This window comes from Culicoides brevitarsis, chromosome 2, assembly GCF_036172545.1.
Source record: "Culicoides brevitarsis isolate CSIRO-B50_1 chromosome 2, AGI_CSIRO_Cbre_v1, whole genome shotgun sequence".
In the NCBI taxonomy this organism is placed as follows: Eukaryota; Metazoa; Arthropoda; class Insecta; order Diptera; family Ceratopogonidae; genus Culicoides; species Culicoides brevitarsis.
Window position 1 is genome coordinate 41,848,066 of NC_087086.1, and position 19,028 is coordinate 41,867,093.

The window sequence follows — 19,028 nt, forward strand, 5'->3', positions numbered from 1 at the left end:
GCAAAAAAAAATTGCTAATTGCATGCTGGGGCGTATCAGCTGTTGGTATTGAGACGAATGAAATTGATAAATGACACGAAAACTCATGTATGAACGACGCCATTGTTGATGGATGACACCAATTCACGACGGAGGAACAAAAATATTGAAATTGTGGCTTTAATTGAAGCCTCGTGCACGATACATTTCCAAAAAAGCCCAAAAGACACACAAAATGGAGACAGAAAACAGTGAAGGTATGAAAAAATTTTAATTTTTTCGAATTTTCTTCCATTTAAATTATTATTTTTCTTTGTTTACGAAATTGTGCAATTTTTAGAATGTTCAATTTGTCTCCAAAGCTACATTCAACCTGCAAAACTGCCCTGTGGTCATGTTTTTTGCTTCCTTTGCATCAAAGGAATCTCCGATAAGTCGCCGCGCTGTGCGCTCTGTCGACAAGAAATCAGTCCCGAATTCCTCGAGAACCCAAATCTCCTTGAAACAGCACAACAAAAGACAGAAACAGATGATCCGCGGTTCGTTTGGTATTACGAAGGGAAGAATGGTGAGTTTTTGCGTGAATTCTATGAAATTTTACGAAAATTCATTAATTTTTATGAAGGTTGGTGGCAATATGACGAACGAACATCGAGCGAATTGGAAGATGCGTACATGAAAAATCAACCGCAATGCACAATATTGATCGCAGGCAACGTTTATGTCATAGATTTTTCCATTTTGCATCAGTGTCGCATGAATGACACTTCCAAACATCGTCGAGTCAAGCGAGATCTGAGTACGAGGCCCAAAAAAGGCGTCGGAGGCATTCGACAAAAGCATGGACCAACCAATAATTGAATTTATTTCTCAAATTGTGTCAAGAATTTTTCCATTTTTAGAGTTATTTTTGGATTTTTTTGGAGAATGTGCTCAAAAAAATCGAAAATTTGCTAATTGCAAGACGAAGACTGTGAATAAAAGTTATATAAATAAAAAAAATGTTGAATATATTTAAACAAGATGAGTTTTTCTCTCACCCTTCGATATTTACATCACATACATATGTTAATGTTACCCCCTATTATGCTCATAAAACAATTCTTACCTTTTTTTTTTTTTTGAACAACCAAAAGAAATTTCTTACACTTAATTACCTTTTCGAGTTCACCCCCTTTAAAAAGTTGTTTTTTTAAACCTGCTTCTCCGTAAAAAATGAGCAAACTTCGATACAATTCAAAACAAATAAATCCATCAATTGTAAATAAATTATATTTTATTGTTTTCCATTACACATTAAATAATTGTTTCTGACAATTTTCCAACAAATGTCAGTATCAGTCTGTCTATTTTTTGTATTTTCTGCCTTCCTTCGATGCACGTTTTGAGGTAAAACAAAAAAAGGCAATGCATCCTCCTCCTCTCACGCATTCGTACGAGAACGCTGCGAATTTTAGTGTGATTGACGTTTGGGGTGTAAAAATATTTATTTTTTGATGAAGAAGGCACGCAACGTGAATTTAGATGAAATTATCGAATGGTAGGCGGGTTTGTTGATACATTGATTGAATATTTTCGATGTTCGTGTCTTTGTCAGATTCGATTAAGTTTCATTAACTTTTTTTTTTCGTTGATGATGAGCAGAAAAGTGGTTACGAAGGAAAAGTTTTGCCGACGTGAAAAGTTTTTTATGAAAAAAATATTTTTATTGGTTTTCATTATTTTTGTCATTTTTTCTAATTTTATATGAAATAAGGATTTTTTGTCAAAAAAAAATTTTTTTTAATATTCAGTTTCAAAATTTTGATATTTCTTAAAATTTTTTTCAATAAGGTCAAAATATGAACATGAAAAAAAATTATAAAAATTAAAAATGTAAAAAAAAATTTCTGACATCCAAATTTTTAATTTTTGAGAAATTTTGTTATTTTTCAACAATGATTAACACTGAAAGTAATTTTTAACAAAATTTCATATTTTCACGTTTGTAATTTTCATGTCATGTTTATTTCTTTTCTTAAATATTGAGACAAAAAAAAATTTTTCACGTCAAGATTTAACAAATTTAATATGAAAATAAAAAAAAAATTCTATAAAAAATACAATGAGAAAATATTTCTTATGATTTTTTACTCTCAAAAATAGAAAAAAAAATATATGTATCATGAACACTTTTCATTTAAGGAAAATTAAGAAAAAAAAATAATTTTCTTAATTTTTTGACTTAAAAATACTATTTGCCTTTTCAGAAACTTTTGACAAAAAAAATTATTTTTAACATGTATTCGAAAGTTAACAAATTAAATGTAAAATTAGTGAAAATTTTCATGAAAATTCAATAGAAATTAATTTTTTATTCTTAAACTACTAAGGCCTAAAATGTAAAAAAAAAATTGAAGATATTAGAAAAAAATTATACTTCATATTTTAGCTTCCAATTTGTCAGTTAAGAATTTTTTTTTTTAAGATTTATTTTCTTCTTTTTTTGATTTAAAATGTTTTTTTACCTTACAAGATTATTTTGACAAAATAGAAAAAAACTTTTTTTTTGATAATTTTCACTGTGTTAATTTTTTTCTTAATTTTTTTTATATTTATCACTTTTTTCAAGTTTCAAGAATTCAATTTTATAACTTTTAATCAAAAAATAATTAAAATTTAGTTCATTTAATTTAAATTTAATTTATGTCAAAAACATTTGCAAAACACTTTTTTTGATAATTTTTTTCGTAAAAATGTCAATTTCACAAAAAAAAAGACAAATTTCATGTCGATGCTTGATTTCAAAGTTAATTCTCAATTTTCAACCATTTTCAATTTTTCAACGTTCCGCACCTGCTGCTTCATTGATTTTTCTTGATCTTTCTTATTTTCCGTCTTTTTCTTTATACACACAGAAAAGCACAGAGATAGCAAAAAATGGGAAAAGAAAAATTAAATGGAGCTCTTTGTTCTCGTCGTCTCCTAATGTTTCTCCCTTCAACGATAATAAATAAAGTTGTGTCGTCTTCCAGGTCACTGCTACTACACTGCACAGACATCTTTTGTGAAAAGCATAAAATAAAATTTATCTGCCGCACACAAAACGCGACACAGCACACTTCGTAAGCCTTAAAAAGTTAAATAGAATCTTTCGGCCATTTATTATGCGGGTACGCGAACAACAAGGATTGCTCCGCCCAAGAAGGAGGTGCCTCATAAAAAGGATCAAATTGTCATGGTACAATTTGTCAGAGTTCATATTACAGATTTGTGATACCTACGACGACGAAAAAGGTTAGTGTATGAATTTTTGTGGTGTTTCACACTGTTAAAAAAATCTTACCTTTGGAAAATTTTTTAAAAATCCAAAAATTGAAAATTAATTTTTTTTCAAAAAATATTTTGAATTCATGAAAAGTCCTTTAAATATGATCCTTCGACATTAACAGTGTAGAAATGATATTCTGAACGAATTTTACAGAGCGTTTTGATGAAAAAGGGTCCATGGTACGATCATCAGAGGAGCAAATTGTGAACATTTTCGACAGTTTTCCCTGTAATTTTCCCGTTTCTACAGCAATACAGCGTCGTAGCGAGCACACATAAAAAGTAAATTGATGTTAAGGCGACATCAATTTATCAAATATGTGATTTTGTGAGTTTGTACGTTTGTTCTATGGATAGCAAAAGTAGAAGGTTTGGCTTAGTGTTTGTTATTTGCCAAGCAAAAGCGAGGAAGTTTAAAATCAAACAAAAGTGAATCAAACGTTGTGCTGGTTTTACGTTTGTTCGACTCATTTCTACCGAATTTCCTCACAAATTCTTTTCTTTTTTGTTCCTTGAGACTTTCAAAAGTTGTCCAAATCATGGAAAATACCGAAAGTAATTCGAGCAAAACAACTCCAACGGGTAATTTTCCTAAAATTTCATTAAAACAAAAAAAAAACTTACTAAAAATCCTTTTTCAGATCAATCGAAATCATCGCTCTTGTCGTGTTACCCGTCGTCGCATCGCCTAATGCAATGGCCTGCTCGAGCTCAATCGCCTGCGGAGAAACCCGATAGTTCAAATAAGAAAAATGTCTCGCTGAATTTGACGTGTGTCGTTTGCGGAGACACGAGTTCGGGAAAACATTATGGGATTTTGGCGTGCAACGGATGTTCAGGATTTTTCAAACGCAGCGTGAGGAGAAAACTCATTTACAGGTAAGAATATTTTTTTTTGTTTTAATTGAAAATCGATCCGACGCGAAAATCAATTTTCCAAAATGGCCGTCGGAAATAGGAGCTACTTTGTGGATATGATAGCTGAAAAAAGTGAAAAATAATTTATAAAGTGAAGTGAAATTTTAGACCTATAAAGTTGAAAGATTTTTAAAAAAATAAATATTTAAAAAAATTGAAGATCAAAAGTCAATTCAATATTAATGAAATAATGAAAAATATAATATTTTTGATAATTAAAAACTTTTTGTAATTTTTTTTTTAAATTATTCTTCAAATCAGATTCTATTTAATTTTTTTTTTTTAACAAAAACTGGAAAGAGATTACAAAAATTTATTTCGTGAAATTTTCAATGACTTTTGATCTTTTGTTATAATTTGTTAAATTATTTCTAAAATTTACACAGAACATTTTTAACAAATTTTCTGAAAGAAAATTAAATAAAAAATAATTAATTTAATAATTAAATAATAATTGAGTAATAACAAAAAATAATAATAAATAAATAAAATTAAATTAAATTAATTAACCAAAAATAATTAATATTTCGCAGCTTAAAAAATACTCGAGAATAATAAATAAGCAAAATATAATTTTTTTCAACTTATGTAAAATTTTTAATTTAAATTAATTTTTTTTATTAAAAAATTTTAAGGTATTTTTGAGCTTTTTTAGTTCTGAAAATTAAAATTTAAAAAATTGTAACAAGATTTCATTTAAAGTTACAAAAAAAAAATTCGTAAAAAAAAATATAAAAAAATTTTTAATTATGAAAAAAGTGAAATTTTGCTTTTGCATCATATTCAGTATGATCTTTAACAAAAATACAACTTTAAAATTTTTTTCAACATTTTTGAAGTATCAGTTCAAAATCCTAATTTAAATAGAATTCAGACCTTCAGCATTGATAATTTTGACATCCAAAACAAAAATTACAATTTTTGAGAAAAATTTTTAATTTTTCATGAATTTCTATTTCGATTGAATGGTTCATAAGCTTGAAAATTAATTTATAAGTTAAAATTACGTAAAAAATTACGTAAAAAAATACGTAAAAAATACGTAAAAAAATACGAAATTTATAACGAATACGAATATCAATTGTTGGTTTTGAATATAGACCATGTAAAATGCATGGATTTTTTCAACTTTCAAAAAATAAAAAAATATTTAGTTAAAATATTTAAATAATGCAAGAAAATAATTAATTAATTTAAAAACAAAATTTAAACTTTTGGAAAAAACTGCCGTTGAATATTTTCTTCACTTTCTCAAAAAAAAAAAAAAAATGTAAATAAACTTTTTTCATTTTTCCATCAAAGCAACGAGTAACTTCATTTGCGTTAAAAATCAATTAATATCTACTTACACAAATTCCTTGAGCATTGCGTGTCTTTTGCTTGCAACTAAAGGATTAGCATCAACAAAATTCTAATTAGACTGAGTACTTTTCCATTTTATCGTTGTTGCTGCTGCTGCCTGTTTGTCATATTTGTTAGATTGATGTTTTTTTTTTTATTTTTTCGCATAAATTGTAATACACTTACAGCATTTTTCCATTCTGCAAATTACAACACATGCGGCACTTTTGGTCCGTTGTCACCCCGTGCGCGCATTCACCCTCAACTTTGATTTGATTAAATTAAGGCGATGCGTTAGAGGGTAGTTAAGTATATTTTGATCGCATTAATCTCTTTTTTGAATAATTTTCCTATTAAAAATCTATTCACTTGCTGGTTTGAAACATGCAGTTAATTCCTTCACACAAATAAATCGGATGAACCTTTTGTAGACGCATATGGTCATATATTCGGGATGCTTAAGCGATTCAATTGAAGAAATCCTCGAATGCTTTTTGTAACAAATGTGCGCACTTGATGCCCATGACTTGCCAAATGACGAAATAATAAAAAAGCAATGGGGACTATTTACACTAATAGAGTCTGGAAGATAATTTAATTTAACATTTTATTATTTATTTAGAGGAATTAACGAGGGCGAAATGGAAAAAGTCAAGGTTCCTTTGATTTTTTCCTGCGTTGTGTGTAATTCAACCGCAATTGCAACAAAAAAAAAGAGATAAGCCCTTTGGAAAATTTGTACATCTTGTCGTTCGGGTGGTGATCAATATGTCATATTTTAGACGAAAGTGTCACAAGTGAAGCGCTTGGATTATGTTATGATTTATTCGAAATTGATTCATGAATTATGCAAAAGGAAAATGAAAACGGCGCGCAAGAAATGAAATCAATACTAAATGGGATTAAGTGAGAAAACGATTGAGTTTTGTGTGTTTGTTCGGGATATTATCCGACAAAATGTTTAATTCCAACACAAAAAGAGATAAATCAAAGGAAAAAAGGGAAAATTTTCATTTATGGTCCTTTTCTCTCTTTTATGCAGATGCCAAGCTGGGACAGGAAGATGTATCGTGGATAAAGCTCATAGGTGAGTTATTAATTTTAGTAATTAATGGCAAAAATCTTTTTGAGCTTCAGAAAAAAATACTTTTATGGAAGACATTTTTAAAATTTTTCCTTTAACATATTTTTTTTTAATTTTTAAACAATATTGATGATTCTGATAAAAAGTGTCGAAACATTTATTTTATAAATTTTTATAAATTTAATTTATTTTTTAAATTTTATTTTAGTATTTAATTTAATTTAATTTTATAAATTTAATTTAATTTATTTAATCAATTTATTTAATTTAATTAAATTAAGTTTAAATTTATTTTTTTACAATTTCAATCGACAAAATGAAAAAAATAAGTTTCAGTAAAAAAAAATAATTTTTGAATGAAATCTTTAAAATTTTGTTAAAAAATTGAAGATTTTTGAAGATTATTGAATTGAAGAGTATTTCATTAAATTTTAACTTCTAAATCTTAATATAATTTATAAAATATGTAAAAGAATATTTTTGTTAAAGTTTGTTCCAATTTTGGGTCAGAAACTAAAATTTATAATAATTTTTGAAGATTTAAAATTATTAAAAAATTTAGTTAATTTTAAAGTTAATTTAAGAAAACATTTTTTTTAATTTTTTTTTTTTTGGGAATTTTTTTTTTTTTTTTTTTGAAAATAACCATTTTTGGAGGTTTTGATCTAAATAAGTAGAAAATATTCTCTAAATTATTTTTTTTCCACAAAAATTTTGATATTTGATTAAGTTTTTTTTATTTTAAATTTTAAATTCCAAAAGTTTTGGGAAAAAAATAATTTAGAGAATATTTTTCTTAAATTTTCTTCTTTTTAAAACTAAAAACTTCAAAAATTATAATTTAAAAAAAAAAAAAAAAAACTTTCCCCATCATCCTGAAAATTTAATTTAATTTTTCAATTTCTTTTTTACTTATCTTAATAGAAACCAATGCCAAGCATGTCGATTGAAGAAATGCCTCACAATGGGAATGAACAAAGATGGTAAGTCAGTCAATCAAAATTTCTCTCTTTCTTAAAACCTTTTTTCTTCTTTTGTTCCGTAAATGCTTTTCTTCTAATGCCACTCCCTTAAGGATTTGCCCGAAATCAATGCAAATATCTACCTTTCATCCCTCTTGTACCCAAAATTCACTCAAAATCATGAAGTTCGGCATACAAAAGAACAAAATCATCATCATCCATCTTTCCGACTCGTGTGTTTTTTTAAACGTGAAACAAAAAAAAATGTTCAAAATTTTCCTCACGTATTTGTTACTATATAAATATTCAATTTTTAGGATGAATGTTTTTCTTCGTGCCACATTCTTGCTCAGTTCAGTGAGTTGCTGTTTTATAATCGGGTCATCATCATGACGAAAAATAATAATTTTCCCGCAATTAACAGACAATTTAGCGTCGCACGATAATTTTTCCATATTTTTTAACGTGATAATTGGCGGTGAACGGGTGTTGATCGTTCTCCTTCACGTGCTGTTGTTCAAAAATTTGTCACACATTAATAAATTTTCGAGAGAGTGAGGGATCCATGATAAAATAATTAAAGACTTGTTGTGCGGTTTACACTTTGTGTCTCTTTTGAATAATTTTGTCACACAAATAATAATAATGATGACAATAATTGTTTCAAAAGAGATGCCAACTAAAAGGATTTGAATTCGTTTGACTAAAAACTACTCGGCACGTGTCGTTATGCAAATTATTCATATTTATAAAACAATTTGTAAAATCTTTCTCCCTGTTTTTTCTTCTTGTAGCCGTTCAAAATGAGCGTCAACCACGAAATACGGCAACAATTCGACCCGAGGCTTTGCGCGAGATGAGTCAAGGACGTGCTTTGCGAGAGGCGTGTTCAGTTGCTGTTGGTGTTTTTGGGTAAGAAATGAACAATTATCACTAAAAAATTGAATTTTAATGAGAAATTTTTTTTCGTAGACCTCCTGCTTCGTTGTCAATGTTGTCGCCGTCGCGTTATACATCAGCTTTGTTCACGCCTGCAGCTCCGTTTTTCCATCACAATCATTTGCCCGTTCCAAATGGCTTGTCGCAGCATCATAATTTGACGAGCGGATTGTCGATCGATGCGAAACTCTCGCCCGTTATGGAATCACAAATGAGAGCAAATATGAGCACGACACCAACTTACATCAATCAAGGTGAGTTTTGGGGTTTCTTTAAGGAAAAAGGGATGAAAATTGTAAAAATTTTCGATGAGAGGAACAAAATGACAAAAGAGCGACATGACCACGACACAAGAAGAAGATCCAGATTACAAATCCCATTGTCTCGAACAAACTACTCACGAAACAGTATTTTTCATGAAGGGATAAACTTCTTCAACAGCCTCCATTCTGAACTACAACGATTTTTTTTGTGAAAATTGAAAATCGGAAAAACCTTCGAGTCACGCCATCTGTGAGCTGAAAAGCAAAAGTTTCATGTAAAAAAGCTGTGCTCGTCAATAGATGGCGCTGTTTGAAAGTTTTTTTCAAAAAATTCGTTAGAAGCTTTTTTGTTTCTCTAATTCATTTTCATTTTTTCCAATTCATTTTCCGATCGATTTTCCTTTGCAAAGCTCAATAAAACTTTTAAATTTTCTCACACACAGAAACAAGTTCGCCAAAAAGTTCGTCGTCGATCAAGACATCCAACAACGATAACGATGGTAAATTTTTGAATTTTTTGCCATTTTGTTGAGAAAAATACAAATTTTTTCCTTTTACAGAAGACTCCATTGATGTAACGAACACGAATGATGTAAATATAGAGTCAGATTTGGCGAAACAAGAGCCACAAACTGCTTTGCTCTACAATCAGACGACGTACAATTATACACAAGCCGTAAGTTAAAGTCTTATCATGCGCCAAAAATGGATTTTGAGACTAATTTTTCTTCATTTTTATTATCGAAAAAGGAAACAATTTACGAAACAAGTGCACGTTTGTTGTTCATGGCTGTCAAATGGGCTAAAAACTTGCCGAGTTTTGCATCGCTCGCCTTTCGGGATCAAGTAAATTTAAAATTTTCAAAATTTTTTGAGGTAAAATTAACAAAAAAATGATTTTTAGATAATTTTGTTGGAAGAATCTTGGGCGGAACTGTTTCTCTTGAATGCTATTCAATGGTCGATGCCCTTAGAAGTCTCGAGTTGCACGTTATTCTCTCTCACGGAGCATGAAGATGCCGAAACGAACAAACAAGGACCATTTGTGCAAGATATTCGTATTTTAAATGATATTCTATGTCGATTCAAAACAGGTAAACTTCATAAAAAATCATTTTTTGAGTAAAAACTAAAATTTTTCATATTTTCAGTATTAGTTGATCCCGCGGAATTTGCTTGCATGAAAGCAATCGTTCTTTTTCGCTCCGAATCACGAGGCCTTAAGGATCCCTCACAAATTGAAAATTTACAAGATCAAGCTCAGGTGAATTTTTCAACTAAATTTCAAAAAATTTTTTTTGACTTGAAGTTTTTTTGTAGGTAATGTTGTATCAACACTGCAAAGCACAATTTCCCGAGCGTTCAGCGAGATTTGGGCGTCTTTTGTTGATGATTCCGCTTTTGCGACAAGTCAACTCCCACAGAATTGAGATGCTGTACTTTCAAAAGACAATCGGAAATACGCCGATGGAGAAAGTGCTGTGTGATATGTATAGAAATTAACTTAGTTGCAAATTATTTAGTCATTGTCGTCGTTAGTTTTAAGGAAATTAGTGAAAAACTGACTGTTGATTTTTTCTTTTTGGCAATTTTTGGTAATGGAATGTGTTTTAAATTTCAAATCATTTTTGAAAAATTAAAAATTTTTATTTGTGCAATCAATTTTTCTCGAAAAATTCAAAATTTTGTCATAATTTATTGTTTCAACAATTATTTTTTTAATTAAAATTGAAGAAAAATAATTGAAAAATTTAAAATTTTTTATTATATTTTTACAAATATTATTTTTTTGATTTTTTTTGAATTAAAATTGAAGAAAAATGTTAAAGTTGATTTTTTTTTACTCAATTTCAAAAATTTTTGAAGTTTTTTTGTAAATGTAAAACACTTTTCAATACCAAAAATGCTCTTCTTTTTTATTATTTTACATAAGATCTTTAAATTACGATGAAAAATTGTTCTACTAAAGTATTTCTGACTCATCTTTTGTTGTCTACTTTTATATATTACAATCTATATCATGATATTATTACACGTCTAGTTGCTAATCTAGTCCTATTTACGCTAAAATAAATAATAATAAATATAATCTGGAAGAAAAAAAGAAGGAAAAATGTAATAAAATATGTGTCTGAAATGTGATCGACAACTTTTTTCTCTTCTTACCTACTTAGCAAAGTTACGAAACAAAAAAAAGTTTTGTATTTTTAATTAATTGAAAAACATGTTGTCTTCAACGGAGCTGTTCGCACCATCATTAGTAATTCCCATTGGCATTCCGCTGTTGTCAATACTTGCGCTCGAACTCATTGGGGAGTACGTGTAGCTGCCAGGATTGGATTTTTGCCCGCTATCGCATCGCAAGACGTTTCGTCGGTATTTGGCGCGGGCATTTTGAAACCAAACCTACAAAAATTTAAAAAAATTTTCATTTTTTTGAAAGAAAATTTAAGTTTAAAGAAACAAACCTGCAAAACTCTCTTCGATAATCCCGTTTTCTGTGCTAATTGTTTCAAATCTTTGGCATCGGGATTCTGATTTACTGCGAAATAACTCTTCATGGTCCTTAATTGGTGATGTTTGAAGGATGTACGAACACGTTTGGCACGACTTGCTGCTGAGAGACTATCACGCGGCGATTGACTGTCTTCGTAATACATATTTAACGAATTGCTGGCGTCATGTTGAATGATTCCTAAAAATTTGTTTCTTTAAATTTCGAGATTTTCATGAAAAAAATTTTTTTTTACCGAATTTGTACGAATCTTTGGCAGCTTGTGTTGAATCCACATTTTCAATATTTGGAACGTTGTATTTTCGTTTTCGAGGACGTCCTTTTTGTGCCGTCTCTGTGTATTCAATGCCTCCGGGAGGGGGAGTTCTATTGAAAAAAGCCTCAAAAATCATCAGAAAATTACAAAATTTCAATATCTCACGTTGATTTCTTGAAATGATTTGTACAGCAAATCCTTCCGGTTTCTTGAACAGCAACAGTGTCGCCTGAATTGAAGGTAACTTCACAGTAATAGCACGAAAAACAATCCAAATGGTAAATAAACTCTTTCGCTTTCATCACTAAGTCATCTTTTTGTATGATATTATCACATCTTGTGCATCGAGTGTAAAATAATCTACGAGAAAAAAAAAAATTAAAATTTTATTGTCACATTAAAAAATCATAAAATTACCGATAATAATCCTGTTTACAATAAATTCGTCCATCGCGCGAGTAGCAACTCACGTCTTTGTCTAAGCTCTGTGAACAAACGGTACATCGCAAGCATTGCGAATGCCAAACATTGTCGATGGCTAAGAGGTAAAATCTAAAAAAAAATTAAATTGCAGCGGAAGTTATCGATTTTACGAATTTTAGGGAGACTTACCTGTCTAAAATTGGTTTCTCGCACGCACAACATATCTCGGTTAAATTGACAGGACTCGGAAATTCCTTGATCATTGTCATTTGACCTATTTCGGGAGAAACGGAGAGGAAAAAAAATCAAATGAAAAAATCATCAAGATAACAGAAGCCGACACAGACTGTTGTTTTGACATAATTTGTTCCCATTCTTCTTTATAGTTGTTTTTCAAACGTGCAATCAATTCTCGAAAAGTGCTACTGTTTGCTTTCTTTCATTCATTTCTTTTTTTTTTGCCTTCCACACACTCGTCGTCGAGAGCTGAACTTTATTTATTTATACACTTCTTCGTTGTTGTTGTTGTAAAATACATGAACTTTTCTTTTATGATCATAATATGCTTCTTACGTATATGGCAAACACTATTAATTATCTTCTACAAGTGACTGCGTTTACGGTGAGGCAAAAAATTTCTATCTCATTATGAAACTCGAAAACCGTTTTTTGGTATAGGTTTTTCTTACTCTCTTACAAGTAGCGAGCGCATAGGTAATTCTTGCGTTAAAGTCATATCATTTCGTTTGTTTCGCTCGTTTCGTCTCTGCGTAGAAATTTCTGCAAAAGATTTTCGATGAAATTGCAGAAAAAAAACGAAACAACAACAACTGCAGAATTTAAAAATAAAATGTTTAAAATTCACTTTTGATGCTCTTTATCGTCCATTGTGTCGAGCGACGAAGGTTCTTCTTGCAATTATATCCAAGTAGCCATGAAACTGTGATTTATTGGGGAAATAGAGCGAAAACGGCATGTTTTTAATTGATTTTTGGCAAGATAAGAAAATCGCTTAAAAAATCACGTTGAAAGAGAAAATCATCCAAAATTGTTAAAACTTTGCTTTGGATTGAAAATTTTATTTCTCATAACAATTAAAAAGCTTCTAATGAGTCATTAAATTTTCAATGATTATTTTTCTTAACTAACAAAATCTTTTGCAAAAAATTTTCAATAGATTAATTACTTCAATTTTGTATACATTTCTTGTATTTTTAGAATTTTAATCGAAAGTTTCATAATGACGCCAATTTGAAGTTTCAATTTTTTTTCTCAATTTTTTATTTTTTTTTTTAATTTGTTTTATTTGAATTTGAAATCATTTTAAACACTTGAAAAATTAATTTTTCTGAAAATATCAATTAACATCCTTCATTGAAGTAGTTTTAAATTTTTTCCTCTTCAATTTCCTCTTAAACATTCTTCACTGTTTTTTGAATTTTTTTTTGTTGCAAATTAATATTTTAAAAATTTTTCTCTGAAAATCTTGTCATATTTTACTTAAATTAATTTTTTCACATATTTATTAATTTTTCTTAATTTTTTTTTAAATTTTCATAATACAAAAGAAATTGAATAATTTTTTTTAATAAATAAATTTTTTTTTTATATTTATTTTTATATCCGAGAATCTTGTCTTAATATTTTTCACTTTTAAAAATTTTAATTTTTCTAATTTTTTTAAATATTTTTTTTTTTTCATTAAATCTGAGCAATTTTTTTTAGAATATTAATTTATGAATTTTTCACATTTTTATAATGTTTGCATTTTTTTAATTTTTTTTCTTCTAAATTTTTAAACTTTTTGAGCAAATTCATAAAAATAGTAAAAATTGTTAGTTTTAAGTTTTTTTTAAGTTAAATTCAAATATTTGTTGAATTTTCCACAATTTGTTGTTAATGAACTTTGTCAGATATTATTAACTTCATGTTTTTCTATGTCATGGTGTCATCTTTCACTTTTATAAAAAATAAAATTTAATCTTTGATGATTCGTGGCGAAGCATGTCATTCACACACACACGAAAAAAAACTTGACATTTTAATCATCAATTTGTCGCATATCTTGTTTCCACTCTTTGTGTTATTTTTGTTAATACTTTTTCTCAATGAACAACCAACACTTTTATTTACACTTTTACGCTAACATTCACACAATCCGCACACAAGCCCGTGTCTCCTCCGTGTGCTAAACGTCCCGTACGGAATGTATGAATAATTGCAATCATGATTAATTACCTGAAATTATTGTTTACTATAAACACACAAGTGAGAGAGCGGAGTGGCAACAACAATTTAATGCAATATTTTGTACGCACAAACACACGCGTTCTTAAAATAGAAACAAATGCCGAAGAAAAGTGTTAAAAGAATTGTTCACACATTTTCACAATGTGAAGGTGCACTTAAAACTACACTTTTTTATTTATGATTTTGTTCATGAAAAGTCAAATGTATGTCTGCCATACATTTCGCCAACATCATACACAGCCATCGACATCCACGACGACGACGTCGACGAAAAATCTCCGCTCGTAGATAGGAGAACACACATAAAAAAGTGTATCGACTGATGCCTGCTGCGTGCGTGGTAACATAAATTTAGTAGGCATGGTGGTTTTACTACAACTGCGCTTTTCCTCTCAAAGCTACATATTGCCAAAGTGTACGAGAACGACTGTTTTGTAGGCGGATTGCAAAAAAAAAAATGCTCCTGAATTAACGTGTGCTGCTCACGATGCGGTAAGAATTATCCTTTATTTGCGTTTTTAAACTCTTGTTGATAAAAATGTTGATTTGAATCCATTTTTGAGGATGCTCGATGCTAAAAATATTTAAAAAGTTATTAAAAAAAATTTCTTATAATTTTCGAAAAAATAAAAATTTTTAATTTTAATCAATAATTAAAAAAATCTTAAAATTTTTGTATTTTAATACAAGAAAATTTCTAAAAATTTTTGATAAATTTTTTTAATTTTCAAAATTTTGATAATAAAAAATTTCTTATAAAAAAATCTTTAAATTTTTGAAATAAAAAAAAACCTTTAAATTGTTTACTGAAAAAATTAGTTAAAATTTTTTATTAAAAAAAAATTATCAAAATTTTAGGTAAAGGAAAAATTATTTTAAAATTGAAATTTTTGTTCTTGATGGCATAAAAAATTTAATTAATTTGAACACAAATTCGTCGAACAAGGATAACAATAATTTCTCCAGAGACAAATTTCGAGTGTACACAAAAAATTTCATAAATAACAAAAATCAAACATAATTAAGTTAAAAGCTTCATGTAAATAAAAATTCAAATCTAAGCAAATATTTCCTCCTCTCATCTCTTTTTCTCGTCTTCATTCCTCGCTATTCAACGCCGAGCTATTTGCAAAACTGTTAAGATTGCGCCAAATAAGGAAGAAACAATTAAATGAAGACGAAAGTGTGTACCGTGCATTATTTAAATATGTGTCGAAGTTAATATGTAACCGCAATTAATTAATGGTGTTAGTTTTTTTTTTTTGCTTTTTTTGCTGCACAAGCATTAAAAACAAACATAAAAAGTAAACATTGGGAATTCTCTCGTGTTCTCCATCATCGAGCTGCTTTGTACGACAGCGCAGCCTGAAAAATCCAATAAAAATTCTGATTGGTTTGCGTTCAACGAGCGACAGACTGCCTCAAAAGTCGCGTGTATTTCGACGAGCACGAAGCAACGAGAGAAACAGAGAACGATACATTGAGGTAAGTTGTTGTCTCTTTTGCACTCGTTGTTTGTTCAATTCTCATCATCTTTGTTTCCCAAGTTTTCGTACGAATTTGGATCGATCGGCTTTTTTTTGCTGCTGCTGTCGATAAATGTCTGCGGATGTGAGCGACAAGCTGATTATTAAAATATAGCAAAAAAGGCATTTTCAAGTATTTTTTTAATGTATGTGCGAAAATTTTCTTTTTTTTAGGTTTTTGGCGATATTATGCTGATAAAGCAACATAAAACATCACTACTTACCGAATTACAGAGCAATAAATTTGGAACACAAGAAAAAAAGTCACATGCTGAATTATTATGAATGTTAAAGATTTTAAATATCAAATTGCACATGATTTATGAGTGTTACATCTGAAACCAGATACGTTCCAAATGCGACTATAGCGCACATATGACACATTAAGGCACGTAAATCATCTTCATTACTACTTAACTTTGTCTATAATCTCTTTTTTTTCTCTGTGTGTACAAAATATGATGCCGCGGTTTATCAACTCTTGAACTTTAGCGGTACAGAAGACGACAACATCGACCGAAAAAAAACATGTGTATCAATATTTTCTCGGAAATGAATGAAAGACGACACATCTTTCACTTTTTTTCGGTTTTTCGATGTTAGACACTGACACTCATGTTGCATCCATGCAGATTGTGTGGTTTGAGATAACAATCGATTGTTCACCTGTTTGAAGCAGTGACTTGCAATTCATAGACAAAAAAAAATGAAACATTTTCAACTCATTTTGACAAATTGTCGGATACATGTGTCGAAAAGCGTTTCCTTGTTTACTCAAATATCAAATGATAATAATCACCGGGTTCCGCATTTAACTTTTCCCTGAGTTCCCCCTGTTGTTTAGATATCTGATTTGAGCAATACGGTCCTTTTCAAGTGCCAACCCCTCCATGTTAAACCATGGAATGCAATGAAAAGCACGGAGAATTAGCGCGCTTCTTCGTCCCTCATGTAGAATTGATATCTTCATTATGTTTATTTGGTGTGCGGAATCTACAGAGCATTCAACTTTGATTTTTGCCTTATACTGTTTTTCATTTTTTCAAATGATTTTGACAGAAATTGTTAAAGGTTAAAAAAAAATTATTGAAATATTTTTCTTTAAAACTTGCCCTAAAATTAAAAAAAAAACTTTAAAATTTCTTCTAAATTCTCTATTCAAAAAAAAAGTTTAATAAAAAAAAGAAATAAAACAAATTTAAAAAAAAATATAAATTTATATAAAAAACAAAAAAAAAATATTAATTAAAATTAAATTAAAATTAATTAAAAAATAAATTAAAAATTAATTAATTATTAAAATTCTAAAATTAAAAAATTTTTTTTTTTAAATTTCCTAAATTTATTATGATTTTTTTTTATATAATTTCGTATGGTAATATTATTTGGACAAATAAATGTATTTTTCGTAACGACGATTATTTTTCTCCATAAACAAAAAAATAAATATAAAAATAAAAAAATAATTTCAAAAAATAAATAGTTGAAATAAAATTGAACGCCCTGTAGTATTTAAAAAATTCAAAACAAGCGAAAAGTTATTGAATAAAGATTTTCATGCTTGTCTGATAGAAAATAATACCCGATCATCAAAAGAATTGAAAAATTTTCGGTATCATGAACATTTATCGCTGATAACTCAAGTAAAACTATAGAGACAAAGTTGTTACAGGTGTTTCGACAAAAAGTTACATTTTCCTCGGATTATCCCTCTTAATAAATATATTTATTGTCATTTTACTAAATAATAACTATTATTATCAATAAACATTTAACGAGGGTTGTCACGACAAAAAATCCATAAAATAAGTCAGTGATGTGTGTCAATTTCCTGAAATCCTTTACGACAATTTCTTTCACTCAAGAAAATTTTGTAATGACGTAAAAATTCAATTTTCCTGAAAAAACATCAAAAGCAACATGACTCCATTTACATAAATACACCCCCGATTTTTCACACACACACGTGCATGGCGAAGGTAAGATAATTGTGCTCAACACGTGTCACTCATAGAGCGAAAAAACAACAAGCAGCACAAATTCGAATAAAAACTACAAATTGGTAAACTAAACAATGTGAAACAACATATTTAGTCGACTTCCTACTGTGAAGAGTGCGGTATGATTATGTGATGATTTTAACATTCATCAAATAAATGTCGGATGGTAGTCGTGTGTTTGTTTGTTCACAAGAGGTTAGATTTTTTAGCACTCTTTTAATGCAGTTATGGAAAACCGACGAAAGGTTACGAGATTGCAGATTTGAGATAATCTCGTTATCGCGAGTTTTGATGGTTTTATGATGATTCTTGAGCATTTTAAGGTTTTTGGTCAATTTTTTAAATAAAAAAAATTTGTCAAAAAGGAAAAAGAATCAAATTTTCAAGAATTTCATGACGGATGAGTTAAAGTTTTTCAGGTAAGTTTTTTTATTTAACTATTTAATTAAATTTTTGTTATTTATTAATCCAAGTCAAGCAATAAATTAAAAATTTTTAAAAGTTTTAACCAATTTTCGAAAAAAATCACAAAAAATTCATAAAATTATAAATCTTTCAATAAAATGGATGAAATTTTTAAAAATTTTCTGACGAAGGAGTAAAAATTTTTCAGGTAAGTTAAATTATTAAAAACAATAATTTTCCAGTTAATCCAAACCAAGCAAAAAAAAAAATAAAATTTTTAAAGCTCATTAACAAATTTTCAAAAAAAAATATCACAGAAAATCAATAAAATTATAAGTTGATGATAAAAAAAATAAATAATGTGAGAATTTTTGGTTCATCGAAAAACAAGGAGATTTGTTAAAAAAACGTCCCCATTTATTTTTAAGGCGGAAAATCCGATTGCAAGCACGTGACTTTTAGCTCATTATCGAGTGCGTTACATGATACCTTTTGTTGTCTCGGCATAACTTGTAATAATAATGTTATGCTAAGCGAACTAACGTCGAAAGGGTGCTGTAGAAATCACTCCCCTGTTATATTTTTTCATTCACTATTGATCATGTTGTCGGTTTCAAGTGAATGTTTTCTATTCTCCAAGGAGCTCTTCAGATGCCTACAAATATTTCAAGCATGTAATCCGACGAGGCAAAATGATTTAATAACAAACAATATGTTTTTCCTTTATTCGCTCATTAATAAAAAAGGGACTTACCTCATCGCCGAAAATTGAAAAAAAAAACCATGAAAATTGTTTTTCATAATTTTATTATTTTTTGTTTATTTCTAGATTTGAGATCTTATAATTCTAAAATTATT

General features: G+C 28.8%; 3 protein-coding genes across 3 annotated transcripts; 2 read left to right on the forward strand and 1 right to left on the reverse strand.

Annotated features, from left to right (window-relative positions):
• Nucleotides 1-95: 95 nt before the first annotated feature.
• On the forward strand, nt 96-986 carry LOC134829324 (E3 ubiquitin-protein ligase rnf146). Its single transcript, XM_063842361.1, has 3 exons — nt 96-236; nt 320-547; nt 605-986. Exons 1-3 carry the CDS (start codon nt 215-217, stop codon nt 838-840), a joined length of 486 nt encoding a protein of 161 aa, XP_063698431.1. The 5' UTR covers nt 96-214; the 3' UTR covers nt 841-986.
• A 2,841-nt stretch (nt 987-3,827) lies between these two features.
• On the forward strand, nt 3,828-10,401 carry LOC134829180 (photoreceptor-specific nuclear receptor). The gene is made up of 12 exons (XM_063842177.1): nt 3,828-3,870; nt 3,930-4,167; nt 6,590-6,634; nt 7,556-7,614; nt 8,388-8,505; nt 8,566-8,786; nt 9,239-9,295; nt 9,356-9,471; nt 9,546-9,641; nt 9,700-9,889; nt 9,947-10,059; nt 10,116-10,401. Exons 1-12 carry the CDS (start codon nt 3,828-3,830, stop codon nt 10,296-10,298), a joined length of 1,479 nt encoding a protein of 492 aa, XP_063698247.1. The 3' UTR covers nt 10,299-10,401.
• A 680-nt stretch (nt 10,402-11,081) lies between these two features.
• LOC134829181 (LIM/homeobox protein Lhx9-like) lies at nt 11,082-12,252 on the reverse strand (the record flags this gene model as incomplete). Its single annotated transcript, XM_063842178.1, has 6 exons — nt 12,179-12,252; nt 11,984-12,118; nt 11,732-11,926; nt 11,546-11,676; nt 11,264-11,490; nt 11,082-11,201 (listed from the first exon to the last, which is right to left on the reverse strand). Coding segments are annotated over exons 1-6 (882 nt in total), but the record flags the coding sequence as incomplete, so codon positions are not given.
• Between the last annotated feature and the right edge of the window lie 6,776 nt (nt 12,253-19,028).

Bases quoted from the DNA above. Each gene is read 5' to 3' on its own strand.
- LOC134829324 (XM_063842361.1), top strand. From the start codon at position 215: ATGGAGACAGAAAACAGTGAAG. The intron at 237-319 runs GTATGAAAAAAT...TGCAATTTTTAG, and splicing joins GGAGACAGAAAACAGTGAAG to AATGTTCAATTTGTCTCCAA. The intron at 548-604 runs GTGAGTTTTTGC...ATTTTTATGAAG, and splicing joins GTATTACGAAGGGAAGAATG to GTTGGTGGCAATATGACGAA.
- LOC134829180 (XM_063842177.1), top strand. From the start codon at position 3,828: ATGGAAAATACCGAAAGTAATTCGAGCAAAACAACTCCAACGG. The intron at 3,871-3,929 runs GTAATTTTCCTA...ATCCTTTTTCAG, and splicing joins GAGCAAAACAACTCCAACGG to ATCAATCGAAATCATCGCTC. The intron at 9,472-9,545 runs GTAAGTTAAAGT...TTATCGAAAAAG, and splicing joins CGTACAATTATACACAAGCC to GAAACAATTTACGAAACAAG.